This window comes from Petromyzon marinus, chromosome 2 (assembly GCF_048934315.1).
Source record: "Petromyzon marinus isolate PM22_M1 ecotype Great Lakes invasive population chromosome 2, UKy_Petmar_22M1.pri1.0, whole genome shotgun sequence".
Taxonomy (NCBI): Eukaryota; Metazoa; Chordata; class Hyperoartia; order Petromyzontiformes; family Petromyzontidae; genus Petromyzon; species Petromyzon marinus.
Window position 1 is genome coordinate 9,001,553 of NC_133668.1, and position 27,726 is coordinate 9,029,278.

At 47.4% G+C, this 27,726-nt stretch overlaps 1 protein-coding gene across 2 annotated transcripts; it reads right to left on the bottom strand.

The window, feature by feature from the left end:
• Positions 1-559: 559 nt before the first annotated feature.
• Positions 560-27,607, bottom strand: LOC116948211 (serine/threonine-protein kinase 17B-like). Of its 2 annotated transcripts, XM_076069412.1 has the most exons (9): positions 27,378-27,607; positions 26,446-26,646; positions 22,089-22,437; positions 13,302-13,514; positions 6,121-6,265; positions 4,943-5,069; positions 4,757-4,805; positions 4,179-4,358; positions 560-3,201 (listed from the first exon to the last, which is right to left on the bottom strand). In XM_076069412.1, the coding sequence occupies exons 3-9, from the start codon at positions 22,181-22,183 to the stop codon at positions 2,508-2,510; spliced, it is 1,503 nt and encodes a 500-aa protein (XP_075925527.1). In that variant the 5' UTR covers positions 22,184-22,437; positions 26,446-26,646; positions 27,378-27,607; the 3' UTR covers positions 560-2,507. The 2 variants fall into 2 exon arrangements, with proteins under 2 accessions (XP_075925527.1, XP_032820587.2); XM_032964696.2 differs by lacking the exon at positions 27,378-27,607 and having other exon boundaries at positions 26,446-26,695.
• Between the last annotated feature and the right edge of the window lie 119 nt (positions 27,608-27,726).

The window sequence follows — 27,726 nt, forward strand, 5'->3', positions numbered from 1 at the left end:
TCACCATGGAACAGCAATTCATCTACGGTACTTGCAATGGCAAGAAATGACCCCAATAACTTATCCATTGAAAGTGAATTACATTTGAGAGTCTGGGTCGTAATTGTTTTTCCCATCAGGACAATTCATCTTTAGCTTACATTTTTCAAAATCATCATCAGCCATTATCAATCCACGAGTGGATGAAGACCCCTCACCCCAAACCATGGCTAAATGTTTTAGGCATTTAAATACTGTGCTGAATTATCCAGTTTTTTCTAAAACCTATCTTGAACCAGTGATCCAATACAAATGATCGTCTAACAAAGCCTGTACTTTGTCCTCCCGCACCTCAGATTATCACGGTTGGCTACGTACGGTGCGAAAAAGTTTAACATACAAACTTACTGCATAATAAAAAAAACAGTAGCTGATGATTTTGTTAATGTTCTGACAATTCATTTTTACAGTAAATAGTACATGCCCCATATGGTATCATAATATAATTGCAACCCATCTGAAGTCTTGTTTGCAATCAACATTATTATCAAGCTCACAATAAATTCAGGATCCAAGGGGATGAATATCAAAAAAGAGAAGTTTAAGCTTTTATTAGTAACATGAAACAACACAAATAATCCTGACGTAGTAAAATAAATGTTAAATATTGATAGATGAAGTGGACAGCTCAGTGGAATTTGGGTTCCGTTACTCGCGGCAGGTTTTCTCATTGAAGCTCGCGATGTGAAATGTGGCTGCGACGTTATAACGGATTGATTCAACGCAGGTCGGCTGAATCATTTCAGCCACCTCTGTAACAGCGAATCGCAGAATACAAAAGCGTCATCACACACGGCAATCGAATTCTTACGTGATTGGGAAGGTGTTCAGCCAAGTACATTCATACACTTTTTTTTATAAGGCACCAAAAATAGTTTGTCAGTAGTTGTCCGATTTTCAAATTGACATGTTTTTACAGAGCAATCACTTCATAAACCACGAATTTGTTATAAGGAATAAATTACTGTATTTGTATTCGAAGGCACAAAATAAAAAATGAATGCTGTCTTTATGCATTAAATGCTCTAACATTGCACTAAATAAATGTACGAGTTCACTGAACATCAAGCTCTCTTTGGGGAAAATATAAATGTGACTGTTAACAGTTTTTATTCAAGACGATACAAGTCATAGTAAAATTATAAAAAAAACACATTTTAAATATAAGTTATTCTGATTTTGGAGTTATTACTTCAAAGAGGTATCGCTGTTTTTAGACCCACTGATCATTTGAAATTTACCTACTCTAAATAAAATAACACACCTTGCCTGCCCACCTCGACCCATGCGCTGTTCTGCGTCAACGTTGTGTTGTTCTTGACAAAGAGCCTGGTTTGTGAGTCTCTATTTCACTGACATTATACCGGCATGTCAATAATAGCCTAAAAACGGTAACAGACCTCAGTCCAGCTTTATACATCGCAACTAATCAGCAACAAGACATTTACACTCACCTGCACGCACACACACACACGCACACACAATGAAGCCTTACCATCAGTGTTTAAATAAGTGTGATTACACAACACAGGATAAAAACATTGGTGTATATAGTGCATATTTAACTATATACAAAGTTGACCATCTATAAGCAATCTCTGGGAATAAAGTTTACACCATTCTATTTATGCACACGCACGCGCGCACACACACACACAAGCTCCAGCACCCACACGCGAAAACACAAAATACAAATGTATGCAGCACAAGCCAACGGATGTTAACATTTCACAGGACTACATCCAAGGTGGGAGGAGAGGCAGGGGATTAATACAAAACACCTCTACGATTAAAATAGAACACTCAAAACTAAATGTATACATGAGTAGTAAATTGGATGCAGAATGTTCCATTTTACACGAAGGGGGTTTTGTAATGCTATAACGTCCACCCCCCACCCTGGGCAGCCTCAATAAATAACATCCATTATTCCTATAACCTCACACGGTGCACATTCCTGCGCTTCACTTGTCGTGGAGCCAGTGTTAACGTCTCGGTGGGGATCGAGTGAGCACTGGCGTTGCGACTTTCCGCACTGCACTCCTCCACCGAATGCTCAATGCTAAGCGCTGTGTCGGGGTCTCAATTTGACAAGCCCCCACCTCGTATAGAGGTGCCAAAAACCGTGGAATCTGAGGGCTGATTGTGCAGGCAAAGCCCTGTCTGTGTTGCATGCCTCAACTTTATGCCGGCTCCCAGATGTCTGGGAACACAATGGAGTGGAGAAAAAAACGCAAAGGCATTGCATGCAAGAAGGAAAAGCTGCTGGTAAATTCCCGTCCGTCTATCGGGGTGTTTACATTTCCTTTGTCCTGGGCCTCCAAAGCCAAAAATAAATGTAAAATAAAAACCTCAAGCACCGCTGTCATTGCCTCAGAAACGCATACACCTGGAACACTGCCGGGACGCGAGAATCTACCAAGCGATCCTGCAGTTTGAATCACGGACCAAACGTCACGGGGCCACCATCAGCACACCAGCTTCTTCTGCATCTCCGGGATGATGGCGTATGCCTCCTCGGCTTGAAAGCAGTTCGTGGCGGCCACGGCATCTGTCGCCTTCTTCGCGAACTCCACGTCCGCCTGCCGGCACTGGCCCAACGGGAACGGCGGCACGAGCACGCTGCACTCTCCGGCGGCCGACGGCGACGTCGGCCGCGGCGGCAGCGCCGGATCCCAGGATGCCGCAGCGCGGGCCAAGTCCCGCCCGCGTCCCCGCTGCTCCTGCGCACGCTCAGGCTCCTCCGCTCGCCCGGCGCCACCCGCCAGATTTTCCATCCAGCCGGGCAAGACCCCGCGTGCGCACGGCAGCTCCGAGTCGTCTTCCGCGTCGGACGCGGCCGTGTCGCACGCGGAGTCCTGCTCCTGCTCCGAGGGGGAGGCGCGGCAGGGGACAACACCGGGGTCGCGGCGGTCGCTGTCGCTGCGGTGGGCGACGCGCACCTCGCGGGGCTCCGGTGTGCTGCCGCCGCTCGCGCCGCTGCCGATGGCCTCGTCGGCGTCAAAGCCGATGGCGCTGTCCTCCACCTCGTCGGCCTTGGGCTCAGCGAGGAGGTAGGACGAGTCGTCCTCGCGGGGCCGCGACGGGGTTCCGTCGAGGCAGGCCCCCACCGGCGCACTCAGCCACGGGTGTCTCAGGCAGTGTTCCGCCGTGGCTCGTCGACTGTGAGCGCCAAAGTAAAAAATGTCAAGAGTGTCTCCAGCAGCGTAGTTTTACGTTATGAATAAAATTATTTACTGCCCTTTGTCAATGCACTGTTGGTGAAGGGCCGCCCCCCCCCCCCACGCTGTATCTGCGATCGGGTTTATTTGAGCATATTTCATCAGGCCAGTCATGGGTGGGGGGCAAGACCGGTTCTGCTATCACTTGCCACTGATGTTCACTGTAGCTGGGGATTTAACTCGGTTCATCGGGTTCTTCACGCCACCCCACAAACATACTGCAAATAAAAAAATGCGATCTCACAATTCAAAATAGCTATTGGGGTCGTCGTGGAGAATATAAATACAAATTGTGAAGCAGACAATGTCTCCTGATGGGACACTCTGCAATTGTACACTCCTCGAAGGCCCTGGGGCTGATGGCTCGTGTAATAAATACCATTATACTTTATGTTGAGAAGCAGATATATGAAGGAAACATTGTCTGCTTATCTATATTTTCTTATCATCTAAATACAAATGTATTTCAAATTGACTTCATACTTAAAACAAGCATGAAGCAGTGCTCATCCCAGTGGGGAGCCCAGAATTAGTGTTTGTAAATACGACATTCCAATTATGGGGGCCAGTCTAATCAGAAGCAACCACTTTTATATTCTCCCAAAGCGGTTCTTGTTTTGATGACCGTAGAGGGAAGACGGGCCGAGTCGACCACCCACCGGAATTTAATTGTGGGGAACAAGCGTCTGGCCTATAATAGCATTTGGTGTAATAAATAAAAAATCTGATCAATTAAACGCACACCGAGGCATTCCTTTTCATACCACCAGCTTTACGGTGAAAGTGAGTGTGGCCACCTTGGGGCTAGGGGGGTTTTTCAGGTGACAGCTCCTCCCCAGTTCTGTCCCCCACCCCCCGCAACTGCCCCCCCACCCCTCCGCCCACCCACCCCCCCCCCCCATGATGCGTGGTACTCACTGGGGTGCCTTGACGAGCAGCTGCTGGATGAAGGCGACCGCCTGCATGGAGACGCCCTCGAACACCTCCGGCTCGTAGCTCACGTTAAGCTGGGAGACGTTGAGGAAGGTCTCCTGCTTGTCCTCGCCCAGGAAGGGCGACTCCCCCGTCAGCATGACGTACGCCAGCACGCCGACACTCCTGTGAACGAACGGACCGCGCACGACGCGTGAATGTGCGGCCCTGCAATGGCTTGCTCACGCACGCTGCTGACAGAAGGGGACTCCACGAGAGGCAGCCTTGAGAGAGAGTCTCTCTTTCGGGTGTGTTGCCGTACTCATCCAAGCTGCACATGGAAATTCATAGCAGCAAAATAATGAAAATAATCTAAACGCATGTCAATTCTCAATGTGGAGGGAAAAACTGGAGGACACGGCGAGTTAGTTAACAGCTGCCATCAAAAGAGCTCTTCGCAAGCACCTATTTCGATTGGTGCTTGCACACATTTCTAGGTGCTCGTGTCATGGCTATGTCATTCACCAGAAGTTTGAAATAAGCAGTTATGGACATGTCAGTAATAAGCCAGCAGCGCTGCTCACCACATGTCCGTAGCCTTGCTGATGGGCTCGTAGTTCAGCACTTCGGGAGCTGAAATACAGAGAGAAAGAGAATAAGTTAGCACCCGTTCATCTCCAATCCTGTCACGAACATCTGGTCAGCTACCATGGAAAAGCCTCGCATCACGCATGCTGCACACCAGCGGGGGAGATCCCACGTGCCCGTACCGACATATTCTGGAGTTCCCATGATCTCGCGCAGCTCCTCCGCGGAGTTCACGCGCCGCGACAGCCCGAAGTCCACGATCTTGATGTCGCCCAGTGGGGATGCGCTGGTCAGCAGGATATTCTGAGGCTGTCGCGACAGCGAGAGGCATTGGGCATAGATGTCGATCAGTGAGGCGTGGTGGGGAAATGCAGAGGTGGGTGCGAGTAAAATGCGCGACCGAATGGAAGGGAAGATAGTCATAAGATTTATTACCAATGTATATCCCACGAACGAGCATGCTGCGGTGCTCATCTCTATTGGTGGAAATTGAGTCGGCGGTGAAAAAAAAAATCGCCAATGGGGAGTGCCAGCCACTCTACAGAAAAACCACGGTTGAATTGTAATTTTCTTGATAACTAGCCTTTTGCCCGTCCAAGGACGGATGTATTGCAGTAATTCTGAAACTTGCAAGCGACAAGCAGACCTCGACCTGATAGTCACTGCATCAATTCGTGTGCAATTTGTAAGGCCGCGGTGACAGATTTATTTCATTTAAAGGTTATAATCTCTTGTTCATCATGACGTCCTTTTTACTTCTATGTCTCAATAGCGTTACGGAGATCGCGTGATGACGTGAGGGTTCTGCCTTTGTAGTGAGGGTTGTAAGTAGATGCCGAGGAGGGGGGAGGAGGCGCCTCCCCCCCCCCCATATGGAGTGACGTCACCTGCTCATGATTATTAATGAGAGGGGTCCATGTGGAGGACGTAACCTGTTCATGATTATTAATGAGGGGGGCTGGTCGACGTGGAGTGACGCCACGCGCGGGACACTCAGGCATTCTTGGCTCATTATAGAAGTAAATAGAGAGATTTGAACTCGTGATCTTAAGATCTTGAGCTGTGCGTTCGAGCCAGTCCTGCCCGGCCAGTCTTACAAATAACAAAAGGTGTCATCACGTCTACTAATTTCCAACCATTATTTGCAAAGGCACATGAATATGAGATGATTTAAATCTTTCATTATATATTATTTGTATGCATAAATTTCCAGCCCGGGTGAAATTTTTGAAATCGTTAGGAACCTCGACGCTGTCGTTCCCCCACTGACAAGCGTCTCTTTGTGGACAAGGTGGGGCCCGTGGCTGGGGGGGGGGGGGTGACGTGGGGCCGGAGGGGGCGGCGGGGGGGGGGGGAGCACCTTGAGATCGAGGTGTACAACGTCGTTGCGGTGCAGGAAGGCTACGCCCTCCAGGATCTGCCTCATGAGGCGCCGCACATCGACCTCCGTGAAGGCGTCCTCGCCCTCGGCCACGCACTGGTTGAAGATCTCGCCCCCAACCGCACTGGAACCGTGGCGGGGGCACAGCACGCACGCGGAGGCTGTTCAAAACATCACGCTCGGCACGGAGACCGATCGCGCCCCCAATGGACTACGAGGCGGTGTCTTAAATATGTAGGATTTCCAGGAGCAGTTCACTCCTTGGCTCAGATGTCAAAGGGGGGAATGTCTTATTGGGCTTTGCCGATTTCATGAATCTTACGGCGATATTACTTCTGCAAAATGTGTTCGCAGTTGTGCTGTACGGCCCCGCTGACCGCCGTGGTTGTCAGTTTGTACCTGCGGGTTCTTGGGCTCAATGGCCAACGTTTCGCTCCATGGGCTGGGAGCTTTTCCAGGAATTTGCGTGAAATGTCAGACTTAGCTCTGAACAACACGTAGTAACAACCCAATAACAAATCTGAGAACTTTACAGACATATTTGCAAAATCAATAACATCGTAAGAGAGCAGGATATGCAGAGTGCTTTTTGTAAAAAAAAAATTATCAGCGCTATGCAGGAATGTGCTGACATTTTGGCCAAATTTACCACGAACATAAAACGTCCCCATGGGTACACTTCAAGGTCCTCCGCTGAACAATGCAGCCTCATCTGCAGATGAACATTGTTTTTATTTTGTGCATTCCATTATATATATAAAAAAATGTTTACACATCGCTTAGCGAGGATTTACTCTAGACCCTCAGCTCCAACAAGAACAATGCTGAATTTGTAAACAGAATGTGGGGAAGAGGAAATATTTTTGAGTAGTTTTTTTTTATGTTGCTGCAAACGTTGAGGATATATTGTATGGTTTTCCTTGGCTGGGACCTGAAGAGCTGCTTTGTATTATGTTATCATGAGTTAAACTTCAAAAGTCTGTCGTGAATTTACAGCTATTCAATTAGGAGCTTAGAGAGCACGAAAACATGTATCCTTTCACAAGAATGACACATGGCTACCGCCAGCAGTAAGACTGCCACATTTTTGTCATTTTGCATTCTTATTAATTGATATGAGCATTCCTTGGATGGGATAGGCACAATTCAAGAACTCTATTGTACAACATAAAATAATCATGGATTAAAAGTAACAAAGGAACACAGAACAAAACCAGCTGGAATACACAGAGGTCAGTCCAAATTCCTCACTGGCAATATGAGGGTTGCATGCACTCGGTAAACAGGGAGACAGAGCCAAGACAATCGCAAAAACACGGCGCTGCGGGTGGGAGAGGGAAGCAAAAAAAGTTGAGCTGGGGGCAGGTGGCCTCTGACTAGAAGAAAACAAAAATGAAAAACTGGACCAGAAAGCAGACAGAAGTCTGCCGCCAGCCTTTCTCTACCGCTCAATGGGTTTTTTTCCTGCCATTGTCGCCGCCGTGGTCCAGACGCCGCTTGTGAGCCCAGCCCTACCTGGGGCCCTACTCACTGTTTGTGTCCCGTTGTCAAGTCTCTGGAAAAATGTTTGCAAAGGCACGAGATGATGTTTTTTTTTTTTAAAGGACTCTTCTTACAATTCCCCTCAACCATCTTTTCAGCATAGTGGTCATGAGGCTTTTGGGAGAATGCATTTGGGAGAATGCCTTTGAGCCACTCAAGGGACCCGAGCCCTAATCATCTCAGCAGTGACCGCTTAAGCATGCTGGAAATTATATTTGCATTACAAAATTCTTAACGCCATTGTCACAGCCTTATTATTTAAATAATTATTTGAATTTATTTAAACTTAAAAATATTTTTTTTTGTCCTTTTATGAAAATTTAAACATTCAGATTTTATACCGAGCACTGCTTTTGGGTCTTTGACTCGTACTGCTCAGTCTTACATTGCCATTTTCAAATAAACCTAAGAAACGCAAGATATATAGACCTTGACTTAAGTTAATAAAAATTTATTATTAAATTTATGGACTATATCACCGCCTTGGCATGCAGCTCAGTTTGCTGAACTTGGCAACTCTAGAGCAAATTTAATTAATCAGAAATAGTAAGAAAAAACATACGGAGAACATTCATGCACCTCCGATTAGCATGGCTGGCTACATGCAGTGCGAAATAAGTTCAAAGTACATATATAAATGCACAGGGCACGCAATATACACTTGCCTATGACCAGAATTCCTACCATTGCGTGATTCGGCACTTAGGATTATCACTCCTGCCCGTGTTTATTTGAACGACCCGACGGGGCATCAGGAACAAAAATCTACGCGAATACTGAAATTCATCGTACGGGCAACCTGGAGCATGAAGGGTGTTGCTCTTCATTCACATAGTACAGCAGAGCACGCGCCTCACAGTGCATTCTCTAAATAGGTGGGTACATACGGTGGCCAGGGTCACCCCAGAGGACAGAGTGCCAAGCCACCACCGCTGACATTGTAGGTTCAAATCTGATTGTTTTAAACAGAGTTTCAAGTGTGGCCAGTTTGATCGTCTCAGCCACGTGACCAATGACTGCACAAATGTCAAGAATATTAATTGTAGTTTTGCATTCTCTTTGGCAAAATGTCAGCTCTGCCATGCAACAAACAAATCTCAAAGCACACCCAGTGTTTTGTGGGTGTGCTGAGTATGTAAAGAGTAAAAAGGACAATTGTAGGGTCGTTCCATACACCGTTCTTTGACAAATTGGGCACCGCTGCTCTGAGACTTCCACATGGATTCTTCATCCCGTGCCATGATTCTGACAGCAAAATTGAGATCAATTGAGAAAGACCCCAAAAAAGTGATAAACTAACGTATATAGACATAGCAAAATAGTGTGTGCTCTCTAAATGTGTGCAGTCATTAAGTTGTGTGGCACACATGCTTGTGTGGCACACATGCAGTAAATAAAAATGTTGATTATTTGATGATCATAAATACATTACTATCTTAATCTCATATAGCATGTAAATTATTCTAAAGAGAGTATTTTAACTTAACAATCTTGCAAAAATAGCATAATATATTGCAATGTGTGCATGCATACACAAATATACACTGTATATAGTGTATTAGAAATATGTACTGTAAAATGGCCAGGTGCCTCAATTGGAAGGCTGTGAATTCAAACCCTGATTGTGATTGACTCGGCTCATCATCCCTTTGGGGTTGACAATATGAGTAATACTTTATGGGAAATGTAACAGTGCTTATCCTTTGTAGCATATCGCCCCTGCCATGGGAACATTGAATTTCCACCACTGGCTCATGGCTGAAATGGAAGATGAGCAGCGCCTCAATGCCCATTTTAGCACCAAATAACTTTCCACTTGACCTTATAAAATAGCATTCTTCCTGAAGGCAGCCAGTTAGTAATCTTTGTGCGTCGTGCCCACCCACGCACAGTGCGTGTGTACGCGTTACTCTTAAGATCCAATAAAAATGACGGATAGGTGCACAAAGCAAACGTTTATCCACGTCTGTCCGCTGCTAAGTTAATACTAATATTCATAATACAGACGAGTAAGATAACAACACAGGCCAGCGTTATGAGGAAAAACGAGAGGTCGTCCTGCAGCTGTGGCAGCCTTCCTGGAGCAGGGCCACCGCCAGGGTCTGCTGCTGTTAGCGATCGCTTTACGAGCCTCGCCTCACGAGCGAGAGAGAGGGTGACCCCGCCAACGCAGACAACGTCGGCTCCCGCCGACACCCATTGTTACGATTGGCAGAGACATAGGCGAAGCTGCGTGCTTTCGAATGCGAGCGTTTTGGGACTTTGGCCAGCAAATGTTTGGTGATGATGGACGAGTGCGGAATAATGACCAAAATCCTCCGTTTAATCCAATAGATTCCGGCGGGGACTAGTGCTGTTAGAGAGCACCTATTGAGGTCAGCAGACCCCATATAAGGCATTGCAGTGACCAGTAACATGCATGCACACAACCACCTTCATTGCTGTATGTGACACTCCGCACCCAGATATTAATTGTATTCCAACGCAAGTTCTTCGGTCGTCTTGAGTGTTGGTTATTTGTGTGTGCCGAGGTCGCACCTCCGTGCAATAGGTGACCCGGGGGGGCCTTTTCTCATGTTGCCCCCACGTTATGGAATTCACTGCCATCGAATATTCGATCTGCTGAGTCCCTCAGTTGAATTAAATCTCGCCTTAAGACATTTTTTGTCTTAAAGGCCCTTTCTCCTGATTAATTTGGTTATGTGTTTCGGGAGTGTGGGAGGGGGGGTATTTGTATCTGTGGTTACATCATGAGCCTGCGTGCTTTTATTAGGTTTTAGAATTGCGCGAGTTATTTACTTGCTTTTAGCTCTATGCAGCGCCTTGCGACCTCTGGGTGAAAGGTGTTTTATAAGTGTAAATTATTATCAGATACTATTTGTTACGGATATGAATGCCCAAAATGTTGGTTGCAAGGATCGTAGCTCAGTGTGTTTGCTAATCATCGTTCCATCAGAAGGTAGTAGTAATGAAAAAACAGCACTAACAACAGCACCAACTCACACTCGAAGCTCCTGTGTATTTGTTGCTGCGTTTTATATTACTTCAAATTTTTCCACATGAGCTGTGTGAAGGTTCCGCACAGGCACACTATAATAATTCCCTCTTCCCAGAAGATGGATGAGGACATAAAAATATATACCACATTTACAGCCTCAGAGGCCACAATATCTCGAATGATTCATGCCCAGTGAGATTTAATGGGCCCATGAGCAAACATAATGAGTTTGCTCAGTTGCCATTTAATTATGGTCAAATTGGAGGAAAAGGCTTTTTTGAGACTTTATGCCATGGCAGTAGATATATATAATATGCGCTCGTTTAATTTTAAAACATTTTTGAAATAGGCGGCAGACCCAAAGCCAAGGAAACAGAAGTGCGCACGTCGCTTTTCAGCACGTGGCTTTGATAAATCACAAAAGGACAACGAAAAAAATCCTTCCACGTCTTAAGACCATTTCAGCCACGAGCCCGCCAACTGCACATGCCATCTGTGTGCCACTATTTTACCCGCTCAATACACGATACTGAAGGAGCCGAGCATATGGTGTAATCCAACTCGGCATTTGCGAGCGGTCTGGAAGACGCCAATTAAATGCCTACAAAATTCGCCCAGATTTCATTACGGAACACATTTCATTTTATTTCCTATGAAACTTAGACTGTTAAGCAGTTCAGAAAAAGTGGTTGGAAGCACACATCAAATATGCCTGTGCAGCATGCAGTGAGCATGCGGAAAGCCTGTAAAATACCAAAGAATATTGACCTAAAGCTTTCGTGACTGCAGGAAGTCATACTCTTTGGGTCTTTCGGTAAAGTCACATAGATAGAAAAATTATAAAAGTTGAAGGTACCCCAATGGGTTCTCCTTTATCTCCAGTGGTAGCCAATGTTTTCATGGAAAATTTTGAGACAGATGCCATACAGACATCCATCCTACATCCTTCCTTGTGGAAGAGAAACGTAGATAACACGTCCGTCATCTGGCCACATGGCCTGCCAGCTCTGAACCAATTCTTCAACCACATCAATTCCATACACCCAGCCATCAAATTCACCATGGAGGTGGAAAAGGATGGCAAGTTACCATTCTTGGATGTTTATCTAAAACATGACTCCCACCACCATCCAGCCCAGAAAAAATTGCCTCATCAAAACTCTACACCATAGCGCTCGTTGCATTTCCGACCATCACCACCTAGCCAGTGAACTGGAGCACGTACACCAAGCCCTCAAGATGAATGGATATTCGGATTGCACAATCCGTAAAGCTGTCACCCCAACCGTTGGGAGAGAACCACCTGAGGACCCAATCAGAACCATCACCTTGCCATACACAGCAGGGGTCACCAAAAATATTTCCAAAATTATGAGCAAACACAAGATCCAGGTCCGATTCAAAACAGTACATAAAATTCGTGATCGGTTCCCATCTGTGAAGGATGTGATCCCTAACATGCAATACCCCGGTGTCTACAAACTAAGCTGTGCCTGCGGCGGTAGTTACATTGGGGAAACTAAGCGACACGTCTCAGACCGTGTTCGTGAACATAAGGCAGATCTGAAACACGGTAGGACCAACACCTCTGCCGTGGCTGATCATTGTTTTAACACTGTGGGCAGACATGAAATTGAGTTCTCCAAGACGAAGGTACTATGCAAACCCACTGGCTATCAACAAAGATTTGTTCATGAAGCCATCCAGATATATAAACAGACACAATTTCAACCGAGAAGATGGGTACAAACTGAGCAATCATTGGAAGGACGTTATTAACCAGGAAAAGTCATAACTGGCTGTGATGCTTCTATCCTACCTGCCTATGTTAGCAGTTTCTTCCGACTCTCTGAGTTACATTACCTTGTTAAATGTTTTAAATTAACATGCTAAATGTCTCACTAACAAAGCTGCTGCTCCCTTTTCCTCGATGCGGCGGTGACGCTCGTTGTTTAATAAGCTGAATGTCTCATTAACACAGCCACTGCTGCAGGAGCCGTCTCACATTGACATGCTCATCTCTAATCTCGAGCAATACAATGGCTTCTTCAGCACCGTAGCCGTGGGATTACATTAACAGATTGACATGCTAATCTCTAGCAACACAATGGCCGAGGTATACCTAGCTCTGCGATCTTACATTTACTTGCAAATTCCATCTCTAGCCCCGCCCACTTACCCCTTAGGTTGTACCCATCTCAAACCTATGTAACCTTTGGCTGCAGTAGCTCTCTCGCGATATTTCTGCCTGCCTCAGCAGTCCGCCTGCTGTATTGTTTCACCTGAAGACGATTGCTTGTGTTGCGATCGAAACGTCGTGATTTTTTTAAATTCGATTATTTTTCTATCTACGTGACTTTACCGAAAGACCCAAAGAGTATACCAAAGAATGTAACTTATCTGAAGGAAACAAATACTGTACAAAGTATTCCTGAAGAACACCTCTTAATTTCCCACAAAAATGTGAGAAACCTATGCCAAGATCTCCCAAGAGTTGGGACGTCCCGTGAGACTTGCGCAAAAAGCGGGCATGGCCGACGCCTGTTGAAATATGGGAAAATGCCCCCAACGCTTGGACACGGGCTCCGGAAAGCTGGCGGTCGTCGTATGAGCGACTCACTACTCGAGCACGAGGATGATCTCGGTGGGCGTCTCGAAGGCATCGTGCAGGTCGATGATGTGTGGGCAGCTGCGCGCCGCCTCCAGTATCGCCATCTCATGGGTCACGTCGGCCCGGCAGTCCTGCCCCTTGCGCCGCTTGCGGAGGAACTTGGCGGCAAACTCGATTCCCGTGGCCACTTCGACGCAGCGCCGCACCACCGCGAATTTGCCCCTGGGGAGACGGGCAAGCACCGCAGACGCACAATGCCGGGTCACACAGGGCGGTATAGTGGGGGATTTCTTCACAACTGCAACAAATTATTGGCGATTCGATTAATTGTGGCAATTTATGGTTTTTGGTTTGATTTGTTCATCATATTTGAACACCGTGGTGAATGGTAGCACCTCTATTGGCTGCAAGGCTGAAGTGGACTCATGACATAAGACATAAATAAAAAAATATTTATAATTTGTTACACACACTATTCAATGCATGCATTATGCATTGAATTAAAATAGCATCCATTTTCAATGATTGCCAATTCAACTCCTAGGGAGCATTCAACGTATTGTGAAAACATAATGATAAATAATCAGCGTAATTTTTGTGAAAAAGCCTCGAGTCTTCAAGAGACGTCTTGAGGAGGGTTGTACTTTGTGAGGTTTGGACAATTCATTTACCGACTCTTTTGTTGTTGTTATGTTTTGAAACACGAATGCTCAAAGGAAGCCTACGCATACTAAGGCAGGAAGGGCGATGCACAAGTACAATTTCTGAGACACAATTGACTTATCCCCCAGCTGGGGGTGGAGAGGGAAGCGCTGGTAACAAAAAAAAATCCTGAGTCAGCCACGACGGACAATTTGCCAACAGGCGAAATCTCATTGTTAGCTTTTCAAAAGTGGCAATGTCCACACATGTGCAACACATTAAAATAATGTGTTGGGACTTAGAAGTTCTAAATGTAGCAGAGCTCTGCTTTGGGGACCATTTAAAAATACAAATAGGCGAAACGCTGCACGCTGCCCGCGTATCGGAGAAATGAGTCCCAACAGCACGTGCCCTAGGGCAAATACCTACACAGCACTTGTTAAATGGTATCCTCCAGGAATCAATGTTTATCTAGTGTATCAAATAATGTTAGGAGCTGCATTCACCATCTGGTAAAAACAACCGAACCACCTCATCCAGGCAATGTCCCATTTACGATGATGGAGACAGCGACACATTTTCACCCAACAAAATTTGTCAAAATTGAACATTTGGCAAGCCGTGCAATGGAACGTGCACCTACAATTGGCGTAAAGTCACGAGGTTTCACTAACAGTCTAAGGGGGGAGACGGGTTAGCACTAAACTACAGGTTTTTTTTATTTTACCAGATAAGGCTCACTAAGCTATATAGTTTTTTTCAGAAGCAACCTGGTTACAAATGATAGCTCAACGAAGTGGCTTATCATGTGGAAATTAATATTAGCCAAATACTCTAAACGCTTGTTTCTAAATGTGGAGGGAAAAACCGGAGGATCCGGAGAAAAATCCACGCAACCACAGGCAATGGCGGAGCCAGGATTTTCAGGTGGGGGGGGCAACCCCTCCAGCAATGAAAAATGATGGAGGAGTTGTTAGTAAGGACATGTCCCTTGCTTTTTATTCGGCGCGTGTGCGGCGATGGCGCAGCCATCGATCGAGGGTCGGATTCGAACCGCGTGGTGTGATCGGCATCGCGCTCGCTGAAGGTGAATGCCTGCAGGGAAGTCGTGGACTGTATACGCAACTGCGCACAATTCTGTGAGTCACTTATAACTACTTTGCCGTTACTTATTGCCAATTATGGACTCAGACTATAGTCCTATCATCTCATAGAGTCCCTGGCACGTAATAATATGCTACACAGTGGCAGTGGGGGTCGCAAAATGCCAATGTATTACTAATAAACCCCAATGATCTGATCGAAATGTGGGGGGGGGGGGGGGGGTGGCACGTGCCACCCCCCCTCCCCCCACTGGCTCCGCCAGTGACCACAGGGAGAACATGGAAACTCAAAATTTACAGGCATTAGGGTCAGGATCAAACCCGCGACTTTCTAGCATACCAGGCGAGGTAGTTAACATCTCGCCACCGCAGCACCCAAATACGTTGTTCCGAAACAGTTTAACCGCACTTTCATGGTGCACAGACAAATATATGTTAAGTGTTCAGGTACTTAGGTACTTCTTTTTATTTCTCACACTGGGCACAACACAGGCCAACCCTTATTCTTCTCACTCCGAGTACAACACTTCATAATAAAGGTTTTTGGGTTAGATCGCGTTATTTATAAATGTGTCGCAACCCTCCACCACCCGACACGGTCAATCAGTGAAAAATGTGTCACGTTGACAAAAGACAAATACTCTTTGGTTCTTTCGGTAAAGTCACGTAGGCAGAAAAAATAATAGATCACGACGTTGCGATCGCAACAACAAGCGACCGTCTTCAGGTGAGAGAATCAGACTGCTGTGGACGAGGCACTATATTGGTAATTACATCCAGCATCATCGGGCAATTTGCCAGAATAGTGAAGCCCTCCACCTGCTCCCGGTCTTAAATAGAGCAGCAGGGTGACGTCATCATTTAACCCAATCAGGTGCAGAGATCAGAGGCGGAGAGGGGTGGGGTATTGTATAATAGATTAGTAATAAGTTAATTGTTATGATTAGTAATCAGTTGTAGATTAGTAATTAGTTATAATGTGTATTATTTAATAACTGAACCCAATCACTCTACTCAAACCTAAGTGTTAAACTGACTTAGATATTAACGGCTCTACTGGCTACACACAGCCGATCACTCGGCGTGGTTCCATCGCCCTCACTCGGCCACGCCGCTGGCTGGCGGCGTGACGATGACGGCGATGGAAACCACGCAGGAGGTCTTCCACGTGGCCAGACGACGAAGAGAGATGTCGGAGAGCAGCGACGCAGCCAGGACCCATGACCCCACACACGAGCCCCGGGTCTGCTCCCCCTTATATCCCCCCAGGCGTGGCTAGGCCCCGCCTCCGGCCACGCCCTTCTCGTAGAACCTTCGAGCAGGTTCCTGGAGTATCTCGGCAAACCCCTCCTGTTACCTTTGCCCCAGATACCTCTCCTTCTCCGATTGGTTGTTAATTTAACCGTGCCCGTACCCGTGATTCCCTTTCCTGGCCAGCAGGTGTCACCCTGTCATTACACATACAATACATGGTGCGCGTATACGAGTACAGTCAATGGTACGCACGGTGTCCGTGGCAGTATGCATTGCATGTCCGCCACATGACACTCATCCATTGGCGTGTTGCGTCATTTGTCGTGTTTTATTTCCGTGGAACCACTGATGCAAGGCGTCGTGCGGTGGTGTGCTGTAAATCCGATGACCTAAGTTATATTCCCGGTCAGAGCTAACGTCAGTGGTGAGTGATATCTTGACTGGTTCTGCAACTTCCCCCCCACTCCACCGTCACTTCACCAAACCGCTCCGCGTGGTCAAGCAACCCCCACAACTGTGTCGACATGAGGCGGCTTTCATATAAGAGTTCTGACAAAGGGCTGTAAATTATTATTCATCATTATTACTTACGCTAGGAGGCGATGTATCAGCGTGCACCTGAGATCCGAACAATCACTTCCCAGCCATGCAAATGTCAGGATGACATCATGTGATGAGTGGCATCATTAAGTGATTATAGGAGGGAGAGGGCCAGCCGAGGAGCATGGCTAATTACACCATTTAGAGGCGCTAACTGCATATGTGTGTGGGTATTGTGGGCAGCAGGCATATTCCCAGAAATCCGCAACACCACTAGTTCCAAAATAATTTATGATACACTTATAATGCGCCTCGAAAACTTACAATCGTCGAATTTGCATCTGGATGTAACTTCACAAAAAAGAGAAACTCACTGCCTAAACACAATAAGAGAGCAGTGTAGGATTGCAAATTTGCACATTATAATCCAACGTACCTGTTTGGTCGATAAAGACTACATTTTCTACTGTGTTCTAAATGTCCAAACCAGCATTCTTTACACACAATATATACGTATAGAATTCACCAGGAGCCTTTCAAAACATCAGTTTACATAGCATAAATCTAACTGTAGGTGAACTGTATTTGTCCTTTGGCAGTGTACATTGAAGTGTGTATTCTAAGTGACCTGAGCTTGGAATGTACTTTAAAGGACTAGAAAAGTTTACATTTACCCTCTAGGTTCATAGCCCTCGTAGTGTCAACAGAGCCAGGCTTTGCACCATCAATCGCCTCCATTGATACTTTTATCAGCAGAGTGACACGGTGGACCACCACAAATGCAGTCACGCAACCTGGGTTTGATATCTGCACACAACACACGGGTTACCGATTGCCCCCCCGTGCTTCGTTGCTTTCCCACTTCCCTTAGGCCCTCGACTTGATTGTGCCTGTGTGCATGCCCCATCGAAACTACAAAAGCACCTCCAGCTCCGCAACTCCTCTGCCAGGCTGCCACACGCCTCGACAATAATATCCACACTCCCGCACTTGTCCACTCTAAACCGTCCCCACCCCCAACGGGATACACGCAAACACAGAGGGCAGAGGCACGCATCTCTCTAATTTGCTTTGCCCAATGAGCCTGCACAATCATTGCAATTATCTCACCGCCGCCACTACCACCGCCGCCACCACTCCTCCTCTGCCGCCAATTTGAGCAGTTTTGTTTTCAACGTCCTGTCATGAGCTGTGGGAGCTCAAGGGCCGCAGGAATTGTTGGGCTGGCTGGCTGGCCAGACGGGTGTATGGGTGGGCAGGAGGATGCGAGCAGAATGCCGAGCGGGAGGGGGCACTCATTTAGAGGCACTGCACACCAATCCCACCTTTCGTCACTGCCACAGGCACTGCTGCTGCACAGCACGGCAGTCTGCGCTGCTCGTGGTCACAGGGGATAGATTGATGAGGGGGGGGGGAGGTGAGTCGGGGTCAGGATGCACGGTGGAAGCAGGAACACCAAAGTTATATCCTGGGACCTCACGTCTCCAAGACCCTCTAAAAACATGCCTTCACAAAAATAATACCTTTGTTTTAGGTTGTTTTCAAACTTGCAGGAATAATTGCGCAGATGAGCACATGCCATATTTATTTAAATTCCTGCCTTTCTTTTAAGCTCCAGTTGTACTTGATGAATGTTGACATTTAGGGTAAAATTTACTACGATTACTCTCAACTGCAGATTTACTGGATTTATGTGCCTGCGGCATAAATGTACACCGTGCAAACATAACTGCACTGCTGTCACGAGATGATTAATAGTCCCTCTGGGAGATGACACATGGAACTGCTTAAAGTTGCCTCCAACTTTATGTTCTATAACTCGAGTACACCCACCACATCTGTAATGCACATTGTAAATGAGGCAAGGACCCCCCCCTACTGGGGAATAGCAAAAGGTTAACGAATCGTTCTGTTGCTTCAGAGCCAGTAAATTCTCTTATTTTCTGATCTCCGCTTAGCAAGGGTCAGGAGATTCATTTGACGAGAACACAAAACCACTGAAGACAAATGGCCAGAAAAACAATGAAAGCCATATGGCAAGCTCAACGCATGGCATCAGCATACCATTTTTGACATAACAGCATTAAATCATGCCCATATCCACTTAATTTCGTTTGCCACCCACAACAGCCTGTAAATCAGATACAGTGAGGGGCATGTGCCATTACTTCACTGGGTAGGAACCAGTCTGCACAAAAGGGACATTTACAACACGTTCGTGAATCATGTTTAGTTGTGTCCAGTGTGGCACTGGTAAAGGTGGTGCATGAGATTAAGCACACGTGTTCCAGTTTCTGGTGCCGAGGCAAGAGCAGGAGTAAACTGCAACCATCCAAACAGACAATTTTCACTTGCTGTTGGGGCACAGGCTGTTAGAGAATATCTATATAGAGGCTGGCACGGAAAGGAGTGGTGTGGTCAGGACCAGACCCGGCCACCTTTGTCTCTCCAATATTGATTGTTATGCATTGCACCAGGTACCCATTTAAGGCCAAGTTTACCTAAGGGTGGCCCAGGACCGATTCATATACCACGTTCCCACGATATTTGTGATGGTTGGGAAACAACTCAGGTCATAGGTTTGTAGTGCAGTGCACTCACTATTGCACCAATGCTCCCCAACAAACACTCGCCACACGAAAAATGGCATCGCCATCATTACTGCCCCATCTCAGCAAATCCTACCATTCCTATTTTTTCTTTAAACAATGACCTTTTCCGCTGCAGTCCTGTGGGTCAGTTAACGTGCATTAGCTTCCAGAAATGTTGTCTGGGAAGATGAAGAAAAACATATATATACACGAGCGTGACAGCTCCAGGAGCTGAGCTGTGGCCCAAAAATACTAGGTTCGCCTGTCACCTCACCCTTTCCCCAATAACACAATGTGTGCCCCCCACTACTCACGCTGAGAGGAGGACATTGTGGTTCTTTAGCCGATTTCTCTTATTGCATCCATATACTCTCCAACGAGTAAGGCGAAATATTTGTATGTTGAACTTCTTTCACGCCGTACGTAGCCAACCGTGCTAATCGGAGGTGCGGGGGAAGGACAACTAAACACAAAAAGCATTTCTCAAAAAATTAGTTGAAAATCAGTAGAAAATGTACCCGTACAACCAGTACATATGGCACTCACAGACTATACATTTAACACAGTACCTTCTTATGAACTCGTGAAATGGGCTAAGGAACAAGGGATGGGTTTTGTGGGGACCCAAGTGGGTGCCTGCTCAAACAGTTTCCAGCCACTTTTCACTGGTAAAAAGTTGTAAACTGGTAAAATAACTTTCCTTGCCCTAATCCGAGTGTTCCTCCCACTTGGTGGGGGTTACAGGCACAGGGGGCTTCCTTGTGGTAAGCAGGTCTTGCTAAATGGGAGAGGCCACCACTTTCCATACAAGTGACCCCAAGGATAGTGAATGAAGATACAACGTTCCGTATTAAATTGTAAAGTAAAAAAAACGTAGTAGTTGTAGTAGCACACAGTTATCACAAATATCCCTTTTAATTACTGATAATGGTCATTTACAAACACGACTGTCTCTAGAGTCACTTTGAGTGGTGTCCAGTCTGTCTGTAACATCAGGATAATACGATCTACGTTCGATATACCACGTTATAACAAACCACTCGCAGACATGGAAGAAAGTTCACTCTCGAGGGGATTCACTAGAATAGGTTTAATGACGATTAGAAATGGGCCTCTAAAGAAACACATGAGGACATTATTAATGCAACGCCATTGTATGTAAATGTACGTACGATCACTCAAATGCCAACGAGCAAACGGGGGAGAGTGATATCTAGAGACTAGATCTAGTTAACATTTTGACATTACGTCGGTCAGTCAGAGGCAGAAGAGAGGAGAAATGGCTCAGAGCGAACACTTGAACAGGGGGAAGGGAGTCCGCAGAATGGATACCAAAAAAATGTTCCCGCTTCCTCGCAACAACTCGCTACTATGTATGCGTGAGCACGTCTCAATTTTAGTAATTGGTTACTCATTAAAACAGTGATTTCATTAGCTGTGTCAGGCATCACGTTTTAGCTAAATTCAAAGTTGGAATGTGTCACGGTGACTGGATTGTAATGATTTGCAGAATGTTGCTTGTGGGTGTGCGCACGCACACTCGCAGTAGTACTCAAGCATAATGTCTAAGCGAAAAAATACAAGCCGCAACAGGGATGCGTTTGGAGCAACGCTGCCACTGGGTTAAGTATCTCAAAAAGAAAATTACAAAATGGGAGCCTGCATTCAAATTTAAAGCTTTGTTACAGTAGCAGCTTGTGAACTCCTGACAGCAATAAAAAAACAACATTTTGACTCACTGCTGCCAATAAGCAACTGCTCAATTTTCCACTCAGAAATACGAGTCATTGAAGTGAGGGTACCCGTGAGGAAGAGACATAGTTCCCAAGTTGGCAGTCGTAGCTACGTGCCACCCGATTACATAGATAGCTGTGTCTTACAGGCTGTTTTATTTTCCAGTGAGTTTATTTTGACATGTAATCGAGACAACACGGTGGGACGGACAGAAACACACCCAGGGAGGCGTGGAGTGACTGGCTGTCTCCCACTGCAGGTTTGACACCAAACACCTGGAGAGTTGCCGAACCACCAACCCCAATAATTTGAGTCCCACACATCCGCAGACTCAACAAACAAGTATGTTTTGGGTAACGAGTAAAGTGGACAACGTAACGGAAATCCGGAGCAGCTGCGTGTCGACCTTGGCAGTAGCGTACGAACACATGAACACTGATAGAACGTTCAGTCTAAAGAAAAGATGAGTAGTAGGACGGAGGGGATAGTGGTGTGATGATGATGGTATAGTAATGATTACGATGGTAGTCTGTGTATGTTTAACTTCGTTCGCACCGTACGTAGCCAACCGTGCTAATCGGGAGATGCGGGGCAAGAACAAACTAGTTAGTGGTAGTCATTATGATGATGGTGAGATTATTGATGAGCATAGTAATTAATGATCGTGATGACAATAGTGGTGGCAGTGAAGATGATGATGGTGGTAGTAATAATGATAAAGTGGTGGCGGTAGTTATGATTATGATCATGTAAAAGTTGTGATTACGACGATAGCGGTGGTCGCAGTAACGTTAACAATAATAATGCTAATTATATTGATGACAATAAAATACGTTTAACTTCTTTCGCGCCGTACGTAGCCAACCGGACGAATCATCAACATCACCATCACCACCCATCCGTCACCACCACCAGCACCACTCGTCACCAACCTGCCCAGCTCGTTGCCCACCACGGTGTAGAAGCTGGCGAAGGGCTCCGTGCGGATGCGCGTCTGCACGTCGAGCAGCATGCCGAGGCGGTTCATCTTCGATCTTCGCCTCCCTCCTCCTCCACCACCTCCTCGTCGTCGTCTTCGTCTTTTCCCCCTCCACAAACCCAACACCCACCGCCAGGCCCCCCCCCCCCCCGCGTGCGCAAGCGGGGAAACGCCGGGGGGTCAGCGGCGGAGCGGCCGAACCGGGCGTAGATGGACTCCTGACTCGGTGTACGACCGGCAGATTGTGGAGCAGCACAGGAGGGTAAGGGGGGGGTAATAGGAGAGTCCGGAGAGGGCTGCGTCTGTGGGAGGAGAGGGGAGGGAGAGACAGAGTGAGAGGGAGAGACGGAGTGAGAGGGAGAGACGGAGACGGAGTGAGAGGGAGAGACGGAGACGGAGTGAGAGGGAGAGACGGAGAGAGAGGGAGAGACGGAGACGGAGTGAGAGGGAGAGACAGAGACGGAGTGAGAGGGAGAGACGGAGACGGAGTGAGAGGGAGAGACAGAGACGGAGTGAGAGGGAGAGACGGAGAGAGAGGGAGAGACGGAGACGGAGTGAGAGGGAGAGACAGAGACGGAGTGAGAGACGAAGACGGAGTGAGAGGGAGAGACGGAGACGGAGTGAGAGGGAGAGACGGAGTGAGAGGGAGAGACGGAGACGGAGTGAGAGACAGAGTGAGAGACGGAGTGAGAGGGAGAGACGGAGACGGAGTGAGAGACAGAGTGAGAGACGGAGTGAGAAACGGAGTGAGAGTGAGAAACGGAGTGAGAGGGAGAGACAGAGACGGAGTGAGAGACAGAGACGGAGTGAGAGACGGAGTGAGAGACGGAGACGGAGTGAGAGACGGAGACGGATTGTTGTCACGTCCCAGACCAAAACACCGCAGTCCCGACTACTACCGAGCACCCCGCCGCGTGTGTGCGTGCTCTGTGTGTGTGGAGCTGTAGTGTGTGTGGAGCTGTAGTGTGTGTGGAGCTGTAGTGTGTGTGGAGCTGTAGTGTGTGTGGAGCTGTAGTGTGTAAGGAGCTGTAGTGTGTAAGGAGCTGTAGTGTGTGTAAGGAGCTGTAGTGTGTGTAAGGAGCTGTAGTGTGTGCGTGCTGTGTGTAAGGAGCTGTAGTGTGTGTAAGGAGCTGGAGTGTAAGGAGTTGTAGTGTGTGTAAGGAGCTGGAGTGTAAGGAGCTGTAGTGTGTGTGTAAGGAGCTCGAGTGTAAGGAGCTGTAGTGTGTGTGTAAGGAGCTGTAGTGTGTGTAAGGAGCTGTAGTGTGTGTAAGGAGCTGTAGTGTGTGTGTAAGGAGCTGTAGTGTGTGTAAGGAGCTGTAGTGTGTGTAAGGAGCTGTAGTGTGTGTGTGCTGTGTGTGTAAAGAGCTGTAGTGAGTGTAAGGAGCTGTAGTGTGTGTAAGGAGCTGTAGTGTGTGTAAGGAGCTGTAGTGAGTGTAAGGAGCTGTAGTGTGTGTAAGGAGCTGTAGTGTGTGTAAGGAGCTGTAGTGTGTGTAAGGAGCTGTAGTGTGTGTAAGGAGCTGTAGTGTGTGTGTGCTGTGTGTGTAAAGAGCTGTAGTGAGTGTAAGGAGCTGTAGTGTGTGTAAGGAGCTGTAGTGTGTGTAAGGAGCTGTAGTGAGTGTAAGGAGCTGTAGTGTGTGTAAGGAGCTGTAGAGTGTGTAAGGAGCTGTAGTGAGTGTAAGGAGCTGTAGTGAGTGTAAGGAGCTGTAGAGTGTGTAAGGAGCTGTAGTGAGTGTAAGGAGCTGTAGTGTGTGTAAGGAGCTGTAGAGTGTGTAAGGAGCTGTAGTGAGTGTAAGGACCTGTAGTGTGTGCGTGCTGTGTGTAAGGAGCTGTAGTGTGTGTAAGGAGCTGTAGTGTGTGTAAGGAGCTGTAGTGTGTGTAAGGAGCTGTAGTGTGTGTAAGGAGCTGTAGTGTGTGTGTAAGGAGCTGTAGTGTGTGTAAGGAGCTGTAGTGAGTGTAAGGACCTGTAGTGTGTGCGTGCTGTGTGTAAGGAGCTGTAGTGTGTGTAAGGAGCTGTAGTGTGTGTAAGGAGCTGTAGTGTGTGTAAGGAGCTGTAGTGTGTGTGTAAGGAGCTGTAGTGAGTGTAAGGAGCTGTAGTGTTTTTAAGGAGCTGTAGTGAGTGTAAGGAGCTATAGTGTGTGTAAGGAGCTGTAGTGTGTGTAAGGAGCTGTAGTGAGTGTAAGGAGCTGGAGTGTGTGTAAGGAGCTGTAGTGTGTGTGTAAGGAGGTGTAGTGTGTGCGTGCTGTGTGTGTAAGGAGCTGTAGTGTGTGTAAGGAGCTGTAGTGTGTGTAAGGAGCTGTAGTGTGTGTAAGGAGCTGTAGTGTGTGTGTGCTGTGTGTGTAAGGAGCTGTAGTGTGTGTAAGGAGCTGTAGTGTGTGTAAGGAGCTGTAGTGTGTGTAAGGAGCTGTAGTGAGTGCGTGCTATGTGTAAGGAGCTGTAGTGTGTGTAAGGAGCTGTAGTGTGTGTAAGGAGCTGTAGTGTGTGTAAGGAGCTGTAGTGTGTGTAAGGAGCTGTAGTGAGTGTAAGGAGCTGTAGTGTTTTTAAGGAGCTGTAGTGAGTGTAAGGAGCTGTAGTGTGTGTAAGGAGCTGTAGTGTGTGTAAGGAGCTGTAGTGTGTGTAAGGAGCTGTAGTGAGTGTAAGGAGCTGGAGTGTGTGTAAGGAGCTGTAGTGTGTGTGTAAGGAGGTGTAGTGTGTGCGTGCTGTGTGTGTAAGGAGCTGTAGTGTGTGTAAGGAGCTGTAGTGTGTGTAAGGAGCTGTAGTGTGTGTAAGGAGCTGTAGTGTGTGTGTGCTGTGTGTGTAAGGAGCTGTAGTGTGTGTAAGGAGCTGTAGTGTGTGTAAGGAGCTGTAGTGAGTGTAAGGAGCTGTAGTGTGTGTAAGGAGCTGTAGAGTGTGTAAGGAGCTGTAGTGAGTGTAAGGAGCTGTAGTGTGTGCGTGCTGTGTGTAAGGAGCTGTAGTGTGTGTAAGGAGCTGTAGTGTGTGTAAGGAGCTGTAGTGTGTGTAAGGAGCTGTAGTGTGTGTAAGGAGCTGTAGTGTGTGTGTAAGGAGCTGTAGTGAGTGTAAGGAGCTGTAGTGTTTTTAAGGAGCTGTAGTGAGTGTAAGGAGCTGTAGTGTGTGTAAGGAGCTGTAGTGTGTGTAAGAAGCTGTAGTGTGTGCGTGCTGTGTGTGTGTAAGGAGCTGTAGTGTGTGTAAGAAGCTGTAGTGTGCGTGCTGTGTGTGTAAGGTTGCGGGTTAGAGCGCTGCGCTTTACAACTCGGCGACCCGGGTTCGATTCACGCTCACGGCCTCCACACCGGTAATCGAATTATCTGAACCGGTCCCCCCCCCTAGGTCGACTCGGCCTCAAATGAGTACCGGGTGCGATGTGTTTTAAACCTCGCCGCTGGGGAGACAAAGGCGGCCGGGCGTGGTTGCTGACCACCCACACCCCCATCGCGAGCCGTGCCGGCCTTCACAGGTGCTCGCTAGCAGCACTTGTCCCTACGCTCTGTCGAGGCTACACGGGGCATCTTTGTCTTTGGGATAGCGGTGGCGCTGCGTTGAGCGCCACGCGCTGCGAAGCGAACTGCAGTCGAAGCTTCTCCCCTAGGTCGAGTCGGCCTTAAATGGGTACAGTGCACAGAGTACACCAGAGTACTGTACCACACCTCGATGCAGTGAATCCCGCGTGGAGTCGGCTCGTGCACGTTCACACGCGTTGTGAACGTGGGACCCCCCCCCCTCTCTCTCTTAAACCCAGATATTTAAAGTTTAAAGTTTCATTTATTTAGGTATAGCCCTGCGAGCCATGCGGCTCTTGAGTTCGGGTGCAACCGCAACAAACTAAAACATGAACAGAGAAACATCTTAAAGCGACTTCGCGCAACAGAAAACATCCTGGGACAAACCGGCAAATCTCCCGGCGTGATGCAAGTCAAACAACAACACAAAACACAACTCCCGAACAAAAAGCAACGCCGCAACAGACAACACAGTTAGCCAGAGTGCTACTATACTGTCTGTCGGAATAAAACTGTGAGGATCCGAGAGCACACTTTAACCGGGAGCTCAGAAGTCGCTCTGTGTTGATGCCCCTCTGAACACAGAGTCACATTCATTCTTCGTCTGGCGCAGCGGCACTCGTAGCGCGAAAGGGATGATTTGTTCGGGAGTAAAACATTTTTTGTATACTCTTTGGTTCTTTCGGGAAATGTCACGTAGGTAGAATTAAAATAAAACAAATTAACTGGAAAGTCTCGCAAGGAGATGATAAAGAAACCACTCTCACTCGCAACGCGCGCGCGCGCTCGAAGCCGCCACCCGGCGCCTTCTGCTACCTCGCTTGCTGCTGGTCGATGGCGATGATGATGATAGAAGCAGTAGGAGGAGGGGGGTCGTCCCGTTGTGTGAAGTGCGGAGAACACGGCCACTAGAGCTGTGGCGATACGCGGCGGCGGCGGTGGTGGTGGGTGACGAGGTGACGACTCCGACTCACTAAGGGCGGCAGGGCGCCGAGAGCCATCAGCTGATGATGGAAACTGCCGGGGGAGGGAGAGGGGGGGGGTTGTAGTTTCCTAACGCACCCCCCAACGCTTGCCCCTCCCCCGCCTCTCACTCCTAACCCCGCCCTCCGAGTTGGAGGTTGGTGTTTCCGAACGCCCCGCTGCGCGAGCTGCAACGCATGTGCTCGGAGCGGTGGTTGTGGAGTTGACGAACTTATTTGGTGAGCGCCTCTCGAAGGCGCCGGGGCTGGAGGAGTCTCATCTGGAAGTGTTGATGTTGCTCATCCATATGACAACAGCCATATGCACAAAAATCGAATAGAAATCGAAGCGAGAACGACTGCCGCGTGAAGTGCGCAAATATATACCAGTGTTAAATAACTTTAAAATATGCATATTATCTTCTTTGGTTCTTTCGGTAAAGTCACGTAGAATGAGAATAAAATAATAAATTAATAAAACAACACAATAAAATTCTCACGTTTCGGCCACAACACAAGTGGCCTTCTTCAAGTGAAAGGAACAGACCTGTCGAAGGCCACTTGTGTTATGGCCGAAACGTCGTGAGAATTTTATTGTTATTTGATTTTAATAATTTATTATTTTATTCTCATTCTACGTGACTTTACCGAAAGAACCAAAGAAGATGAATCCTTGCAGTCACGAAAGCTTTAAATCGAAATATGCATATTAATTTAACGGGTTCTGCATTTGGATTATGGGGTAAAACCGACTTTTGTTTTGCAAGGAGGATACATCCAGAATACCTGCAGAAAACGCCAAAAAGTCCACAAAAAGTCCACAGAAGCCCCACTTGCTGTGAACTCACAGAACGCTGTGATCTGTCTGTGACCCACCAACCCCGCTTCCAAAGTGCGACGTTACAGGCCTGAGACGCCCGTGGTGGTAGCCGGCTAGACTTGTTTTTGTGATCGGCTGCAGATCGGGGTCCCTTCACAACGTACCCTCAATATCCTGCCTGCCGAAGGAGGGAAACCCCCCTACAAGCCACGCCCAGAATGACGTGGCTGATGACGCCGATCGTTGCCACTTAGCTCCACCCATCAACTCCCGTTCAGCGGCACAAACCCCGCCTGTCGCTATTTCCCGTGTCGT